The sequence below is a fragment of the Hipposideros armiger genome, unplaced genomic scaffold, assembly GCF_001890085.2.
Source record: "Hipposideros armiger isolate ML-2016 unplaced genomic scaffold, ASM189008v1 scaffold_2046, whole genome shotgun sequence".
Taxonomy (NCBI): Eukaryota; Metazoa; Chordata; class Mammalia; order Chiroptera; family Hipposideridae; genus Hipposideros; species Hipposideros armiger.
This window is the reverse complement of record NW_017733394.1, coordinates 14,337-23,455: the sequence shown is the minus strand read 5'-3', so window position 1 is coordinate 23,455 and position 9,119 is coordinate 14,337. Positions and strand designations below refer to the sequence as shown.

The 9,119-nt window shown below is 34.0% G+C and overlaps 1 protein-coding gene across 1 annotated transcript in view; it reads left to right on the top strand.

Annotated features, from left to right (window-relative positions):
• Positions 1-9,119, top strand: part of SLCO1A2 (solute carrier organic anion transporter family member 1A2) — a 40,546-nt gene that overhangs the window by 18,853 nt on the left and 12,574 nt on the right. Inside the window, exons 4-9 of the mRNA XM_019634853.1 lie at positions 54-200; positions 2,849-2,947; positions 3,528-3,749; positions 6,150-6,314; positions 7,753-7,948; positions 8,656-8,719. Coding sequence (XP_019490398.1) covers positions 54-200; positions 2,849-2,947; positions 3,528-3,749; positions 6,150-6,314; positions 7,753-7,948; positions 8,656-8,719 — 893 coding nt within the window. The remainder of the gene's footprint in view (positions 1-53; positions 201-2,848; positions 2,948-3,527; positions 3,750-6,149; positions 6,315-7,752; positions 7,949-8,655; positions 8,720-9,119) is intronic.

Below are 9,119 nucleotides of genomic sequence, written 5' to 3'. Positions count from 1 at the left end.
TTATACTTTACTATGAAAATACAAATGCAATGTCTTTTTTTCTTTTAATGCAGAGTATGTGAAGGAAGTTAAGTCATTAATGTGGTTGTATGTACTAGTAGGAAATATGATACGTGGAATTGGTGAAACTCCAATCATGCCTTTGGGTATTTCCTACATAGAAGATTTTGCCAAATCTGAAAACTCTCCTTTATATATTGGTGAGTTTGAAAATCTGCCTTAACTTCTTTTCAAGACAGTAAGCTCCTTGAGGGTGGATATTAGTTATTTATTTGGATTCTAAGTGATTTCCAGAATGATGAGCAGAGTACCTTGGCACAGTCGTTCATCAATAAAAGTTTGTTGAATGGAGCAATTACATGCCAACTCCAATTAAGCACTTTGCTAAATCTGCTCTTTTTGCTGTTGAAAATACCACTAATCTAGCACCTTGGAGCTCTCTGTTTCCTCCATTTCCTTGGCACTACTCTATATCCAATCTGTTAAGAGATTTACCAACATTTTCTTTATAATGTGCCTTATATTTAAAAGTTTTCTCACTATTTTCATTATGTCTATTTTTGTTCAGATATTCATTATTTCATCTGTAGATTATTATAACATCTTAATCGGTCATTTTATTTCTAATATTTTTCATAAACGTTCTTACAGTGTAGTTTTTCTCAAACATTGTTTTAATCATGTCTTCTCTACCATGCTCATAAAACATATTGGTTCCTTATTTACTAAATCTGATATCTCCACTTATTCATACCTCTGTACTCAATTTATTTGTTTGGTTTACTATACAGTTTCACTTCATCACCATCTCTCCATATTAGTCAGGCTTTTTCATAATTTTCACAAATACCTTTCTTTATACTTTTGGTTATATTTCTTGAAATTTTCTTTTCTAAAATTCATCAACATCACCTCCCACAATAGCCAACTTAAAATCCACCATCTTATGTTACCTTCCAATCTCCTAAATATTTTTAATTTATTATGCATAACTTGCTTATATTCTTTAGTTATTCCATCGGTTGTTTATAAAATTATAACTTTGAGTACAGGGACATTTTGCTATTAATGTATACATATTTTTTAAAAACCAGGAAAGTCAAAGACGGTGAGAGAAGACAGAAACAGAACTACACTTAATCAAGATAGATTAAAATATTTAGGAATCATTACCCCAGATAACTTTTGGCACTTTTTGATAGCTCACTGATTTTGCAATGATCTTTTTTGATGTTTTTCTTATCAGCCCTTTCAGATCCCTTCACATACTTATATTGAAAGAATACAAATGTTCACCTGCAATAAATTAACAAACCCTTGGTATAATATATATTTCTCTATTCAACAAATACTAGGTTATATAATATATAGAAATAACTGTGAGGATCTCTATATGTATTAAGATGAATAAGACATAATCCATATAAGGTTTAGTATTTAATGACTACATAATTATAAATCAATGAAATCTGATAAATATGTGTGTAATTAAATTTTCAAAAATTTAAATTTGAAAAATGAAATAAATGTGTATGCATATAACTAAATAACTACAAATCAATTAGCTACATATCAAGAAAAATCAGTTCCATATATGATTCTGGAGTTTAGGAGAGAACAGAAAAGCTAGCAATAAAGTTTTGAGGGTCTTCTAAACATAGATAGTAAATGAAATCAAAAGGGATAAATGAGGTTGTTATTGGAAGCCACATATATAGTAAGAGGTCTGAGAATAAAACACTAGGGAACAGTTCTACTTAGAGTAAGAGGAAGAAACATAAAAAAATGAGTAGTTGTAGAGGAAAAAGTAAAACAATAAATATATAGTTTTATGAATGTCAGAGGAGTTGGCCAGCAATGTCAAGTAACATGGAGAGTTAGAAAGATGAGGACTAGAAAACGACACTGGATAAAGTGGCAACAGATTACTGGTGCTACCGGAGACGATTTTGAGTAGAATGTGGAAGGGTATGAGTGGTGTGAATGGCTGGTGAGGAAGTAGAGGCAGAGTGTAGTGAAAAGAAAGAAAGCAGGGTAGATTTGAGATACTGTAGGTATCAGTGGATGGGGGAGTTTGTTTGTGAGCAAGTCCTGAGAGAAGGAAGAAATGTTGATGTCAAGAAATCAGGTGTGTATAAACTAGCCTGTAGAACTTTGGAGTAGGCAGAGACAACGGGCAAAGAAATATTTTGAAGTAAAGAGTAAGACAGCTAAGGAAGCTCATGTCTGGATTTTCGGTGAGCAGTGAAGGTGCAGTATAGATTCTGAATTGTGGACAAGTTATGAGATAAGCGATGATGATATTCTAGGTGAGTAAGGAGTTATGAGGACAGGGGACTGATGGGAATGGAAAATAAGAATATGAAGGTTAAGACAGGAAATTATGACAAAAGTGAAGTATCAATAAAAGTAAGGAATAGCCAGAGGAAGTTTCAAGCTGGAGATATGCGAGTGGAGCTTTTCTGAGGAATATGCCACAAGAAATTTATTATGGTATCAACATGGTATTGATTTAGAATTCTTCTAAAAATGTGGCTATGAAAGCCTCAAAAGAATCTTGCTGCATATTGTGGCTTTGTAAATAGCATGATCCTAGCCTATGCTGCTCCAGCAAATCTTTACCTGTGATGAAGCAAAAGAGAATTTTGAGGCTTAGAGAAAGTGGCTTTAAATTATGAGGCTTTTTCTTCAACATTTATAGAAACAAGCTTGTTATACCAACCTTAATTTCTTTACAAATTGAATATCTAAGGCAAAAATAATTCAGTCTTCAGACTCTTCATGGAATTAGGACTCTTTATGTGGATATAGAACTATACTATAACTTCATATTCCCCTTTATTTTTAGGGTTTATAGAAACAGGAGCTATCATTGGCCCTTTGTTTGGACTTTTATTATCGTCATTCTGTGCAAATATTTATGTTGACACTGGATCTGTAAACACAGGTAAGTCATTAAAATCTAGTTGTATAGTGGCTAGGGCACACAAAGCAGCTTTAGGTAGGCTACTACAGTTTATTGCTGCTTTACTTGACCTACAAACAGATAAACTATACTTTCCAGGAGTGCAAACTAAAGTGGAAGAGTTTAAATAATTTTTTAAATGTCTCAAACCAGTGAGCAGGAGAGCAAGAGAAAATGCTGATCTTCTGACTCAAAATTCAGTGCTCTTTCTACTGCACCAAGACCATATTTCTTGTTTTCAAAAGATTTAAGCTCAGAGGTTTGAATTTCTTTTAATCAAGCAATCATTGGTGCATAAATAGACCTTGTAGTTATTTTAAAAGTACCTGTTTATAAATTCTTTACATGATAGGACAGGTAGCCAAGCTAATTTATTGCTAGAAAATATAACTCTATACACTGTCAGACAAGATTTATGAATGTCTGAATTGTATACAAACTCTATGCTTGGAGAGAACTTAAGAATAGGAGCTTAAATTTTTTTCTGTAGTTCATATTGGAAATAAAGGCTGAAGCTAATTCAAAATGTGTATTTATTTATTTATTTATTTATTTATTTCAGCTGATCTGACCATAACTCCCACTGATACTCGTTGGGTTGGGGCATGGTGGCTTGGCCTTTTGATCTGTGCAGCAGTGAATGTGCTCACTGCCATACCTTTTTTCTTCTTGCCCAAAACACTTGCAACGGAAGAACTAAAGGACAATGCTGATGTCATTAAAAATGACAAAGAAGAGAAACAAAGAGAAGAGGTCAAGAAGAAAAATGATGGAATCATTAAAGGCAAATATGAAAAATTTAAATACCATATAATTGGCTTATTTTACAGAGATGTGTGTTGTCTATCACTATAACATGCTAGGCTGCATTCAGACAATTTGTCCTTAACAGTCAGCAGTCAGTAATGTGTAACTAGTCTGAGTCTTTCTGTGCTACAACTTGGAAATAAACAATATAATTTGGAAGCTGAATTATTTCAGATCAGTATTTACATAAAATTTTATGTTAGTTTGGGTATTCAATAAATTATTTATTTATTAATTTATTTGGTCCCTTTTGCCTTCAAGGTCTAATTTAAAAAAAAGAAATTCAAACTAAGACCAAAAGGAGGAAAAATATGTGCTGATCCAAATAAGTGTATAGTTCTGAATAAAAATTAAAAAAAAAATGTTAGCCTAGCAGTAAGCTTCCTGGAAGTTAAGGCAGAAAAGGAAACATGATAGATCATATAATTCTCTATATTTGATAGAGGGAAGAATAATAGTTCTTAAAAAGAAAATCTTCCCCAAGTAACACATTGTAAAAAAGGAAAAAAAAGTCAAATGGTTTTATATAATATATAATATAGGAACCACATAGTTGTTTTTCAGCAAATGCAGGAGCATATTTCATGTAACAGAACTTTTTTGTTTAGTATAGATTGTCAATAAAAGCTCCAACTATAATTTATAGAAAGTATTTCTGTGGGAAACTAAGCTAAGATAGTCTAAATACTTCGTATTCAAGAATGCTGATTCTTAAAATTGGCCACATATTGGAATCACCTGGGAAATTTTAAAAATTACTGATGCCTAGAAATTCTGTAGTATTCTCAAGAGGTCAGATTTAATTAGTATGAGTATTTAATTAGTATGACCTGGGTCTTGGAATTCTTAAAATGTGTTCATTTAGAAGTTGGGGAAGGGCTCAGTTTTCTCACCTGTAAAATGGAGATTATAGCAGTTAAAATTATGAAGTTCTTGTGTGAGGGTAAAATGAATTCAGGCACACATTATTACTATTATTACTGATACTAGTACTAGTATTACTATTGTTGATGTTGCTACTTCTAGCATCACCCATAAATTATAACAATTTGCACAGAATTTTAATTAACAATTATAAATTCACTTAAACCACAATTGAACATAATTTAATACTTCTCATATCATCAGGAGCCAATTTAAAATTTTGAAAACCTTCAGTCATCATGATTATATCAACAACTCTCTCAAAGGAATGATATGGACTGGTAGAGAATTTTAACATAGAATATTGTTTGTGGTCTCCAAGATCAAATTTCAAAACCAGGAAAGAGCTTAGCTTAGTATAAGATATATAGAAAAGAATTTGAACTGCTAAGACTCACCTATTAGGAAAGGGATTTCAACAAAATGGGTGATTTCAGAAGTTCCAAACAGCTCTGAACACCACTCTCACCCCTGCCATGTACTTCATTTATAAATGACATCTACCACTAGATGCATTCTACCATCAACTTCTTTGCATTAAGCTGTGCTTCTTCCTCTTCCAATTTGCTTTTTTATTGATACTTTGTTTCAGAATGCATTTTAGGCAGTTTATTAAACAAACCAGGATAATACACAAAAAAGGTAAGGAAATCAAGACAGAGAACATGAAGACAGGAAAAGTGAAGAAACTGTGAGACTTTGACCCAAAATTGCAGCAGTGTGACCCAGAACATTTGTTAGAGATGGGCCACAAATTGGGCTCTGAGTTTTGTCAGTCCACACACAATAGGGAAAAGTTTTGCTAAAATCATTTACATGGTCCTTAGTGTGTACCTAATGAATCAGTATCTCAGGGAGTGGGACCTGGAAGTTGGTATTTTAAAAGATGCCTAGGTGTTTTAAAGCACATTTTGTTGTGAACCACCTGTTGTTCTGAAGAAGCAGAAAAATACCTGGTACTTGAGAAAATTTATATCCCATGAATTCCCATGTATACCTTTATTTTAGATGTTCAGGAGTGATGACATTAATATTTGAGTGTGAAGTCCCTTACCAAGTTGATTTCTTTCCATAGATAACAGGGCAAGCATCTTTCATTCTAGATGAGCTCTAAAAAAGAGAGGATATTAACAGAAGTCAAAAGAGAAGGATAAAAGGCAATGATGTGAACACAGACAATATTTTGTTTACATTATAGTTTTTCCTTAAGACACAATAGCAACTTAGTGAAGGCAAAACTATTGTGTCCTGATCCTTTGCCAGTCAGCGGTGTAACCGACTTGTGGAAGTTACCAAAATGATGATATAACTTTAGCTTTCAAGGGGTAGAAAGAATGAACAATATGGGCTTTATAAAACAGACATACATAACATGCAGGGGAAGTTGTTTCAGAAAAAGTCAATCATAAAATGTGAAGTTGAGTTTGACACTGCTGTTATTCTTTCATTTCAGATTTTTTACCATTCATGAAGAGTCTTTTTTGCAACCCAATTTACACACTTTTCATACTAGTAAGTGTGATACAATTTAATGCATTTGTTAGTATGTTATTCTACATGCCTAAATATCTGGAACAGCAATATGGAAAATCAACGTCAGAAGCAGTCTTTCTAATTGGTATGTTTGTTCTTCTCTGAATTACTAGTCCACATTTTCCCTCCATAAATTGGTAAACAGTGTGATGACAGGTCTAGGAAACTCCTAAATTGAAATCTGTTAACATATTTCTGTCTCCGGTACATTTCCCCCTTCCATTCTCAATTGAAATTAAAAAGAGTAGGCAGAGAAGAAAGCCAGTAAATCCTCTCTCTCTCTCTCCAGTCAGAATTCCACAAATTCAAAATATTTGTGGAAATCTTGGTGAATGTGCAAATTAGATAGGCAATCCATTAATAAGAAAAAGAAGATAGAGTTAATTAATTAGGACTCAACATTTTACTCTCAGATTTTACTCTTGGTTCCCAGTCATGAATTCATGTTCCTCCTAATTTAGTTACCTGGTTCCCCCGGTGGTTTGAGGTGTCTCTGCAGCCCATAAGTTCTAATTTTCTTGTGACTACACTAACCCTCACCTTGGGTTTCTCTGGGGATCTTTTAACAGTTTTGAAAGTGAATTTCCTATACTACATGTATCCACATCACCTCAAGGGTTTGTTAAAAGTTGAGATACCTGGTGCCCACCTCAGACACACTAAATCAGACTCTCTGGTGTGGGACTTTGGAATGGATTTTTAAAAATTAATTAATTAATTAATTAGGTTAGTTTCAGGTGTACAGAACAATGCAATAGTTATCCTTTTTACCCTTCACACAGAAACAACCCCCCTCCGCCATCTACTGCTCTCTGATCCCCGATATCATACTTATCTATTACAAGCTCTCCCAAAGATGTGATTTAAACAGACCCTGATGTGTAAGAATGCAACGTAGGGCTGTGTCTTCCTCTTTCTTCTTTTTTCCCCTTTTGTGGAGGGAGGAGTAGGTTAGGGAGAATGCTGATCACTAGCACAGAAGGCAGCAAGGTGTGAAATGTAAATACACTTGACAATCACAGACGCAGCAGTGAACCCCTAAAGTACCTTGAACTGAGTCGAACTTTTAACAACCAGAGTTGGAATAAAGAACAGCAAAATCATATAATGCATTTTATATATATATATATATATATATATATATATATATATATATATATATATATAATCACCCCAAGGAATGGAAAGCAATAAATCACTGGTGAACTCGGACTTGTCACTCCTACCTAAATCCTAAGAAAATATATAGACCATGTACTTGCGTATAAGAAATTTACAACCTACTGCAATTAATTAAATGAATATTAATAACAGTCTTCAAAAAATACTTTGACATTGAGAAGCCCTTAAAAAAAACTCTCTGTAAGTAATATGTAACTACGTAGGGATAAAATTCAATCACCCTTCTTCACTGTGAATTGGACCTAAATGGTTTCGTGTGTAGGACATGTTAGATAAAAGTGATACCATATTTGTTCCTTTGCTAAGTTACATTATTAATAACATTTTTCTTGCATTTATAGGTATTTATAACTTACCTCCAATATGCATTGGATATATAGTTGGTGGTTTAATTATGAAGAAGTTCAAGATTACTGTCAAACAAGCTGCCTACATAGGATTTTGTTTATCTCTAATTGATTTTCTTCTCTATTTGTGGAGTTTTTTCATGATGTGTGATAATTCTTCAGTTGCAGGCATAACCACCTCTTATGAAGGGTATGTTTTTGTTTCCTAATGAATGTTATAAACTTTGAACAGATAATAACATATTTTCTCCACTGGTAATCCATGACTGGATCATTTGCTAGTTGGAGTTAACCCACGGTCTTTCATCTTGCCTCTATTTGTCAATTATAACCCAATCCATTCAGGCTTTAGTTTTATTAAAGCATTTGGGACCATATTACAAAGTTAGGGAGTTTATGATTGTGTGTGTGTGTGTGTGTGTGTGTGTGTGTGTGTTTGCCTTTGTGATACCCTAGTAGATATTAAAGTGGATATCCAAAGAAAACAACCTATAGTTTTAGGTTGTATTAGAATATGTTATCCATATCTTTTATACTCCCATAAATGGGTAAAATTAAGGGATGACTACACAGTCTCATTTGACTTTCTATGTTTCCATAATGGGCTTAAATTTAGCATAACTGAATCATAATATATGATACATTAATTCATATACAAACTCATATATTTTATTTGTATAGTTATGTCTGTATTATTGAAGAGTTTTAGATTTGTCCTTGGAGGGTTCTCTGGGTTTATATAAACATTGGGTGGTGCTAGAGACTGTGCTCCCTGGTCCAACAGGGTAATTGTCCACATTCTTTCTTTGAGTGAGGCTGCAAGCTATGCTCCATGATTGGGCAGAGTCCCTGGCTAGGTGACTGAGTGAGCCTGCAGGCTGTGTTTAGCGATTTTAGGGCGATAGGCTGGGCTCTGCTGCTGGGCAGTGCTATAGGTTTGGCTCCACAGTTTGGCAGTATGGTAGGCTAGGCTCTAAGACTGCACGAGGTCACCATTCAAGCTCCTCGGTTATGTGGAGCAGAGGCTATACGTAACAGCAGAGCAGGGCTACTAGCTTGCCTCCTTGCCTCAGTGGAGCTGTGGGATGGGCTCTCTGGTTTACCAAGCTCTCTGGCCAGGCTTCCTGGATGGGTTAGTCATCAAGATGGCAACACAGGTTGTTTCTGTTTTCAGTTCCTGATACATTTTCACACTAGAAGAATGTATTTGTTTATTCACATAGTTATGTTTCTGGAGCTAAATGTATTATCTGTATTATATGTTGAATTACAGACTTTGATTCTTCAAGTGAGCCCTGGAAATTGCTTTTATAAAATATGATCTTTCTTGTTACTTTCCACCATATGGATCAACCGCAGGT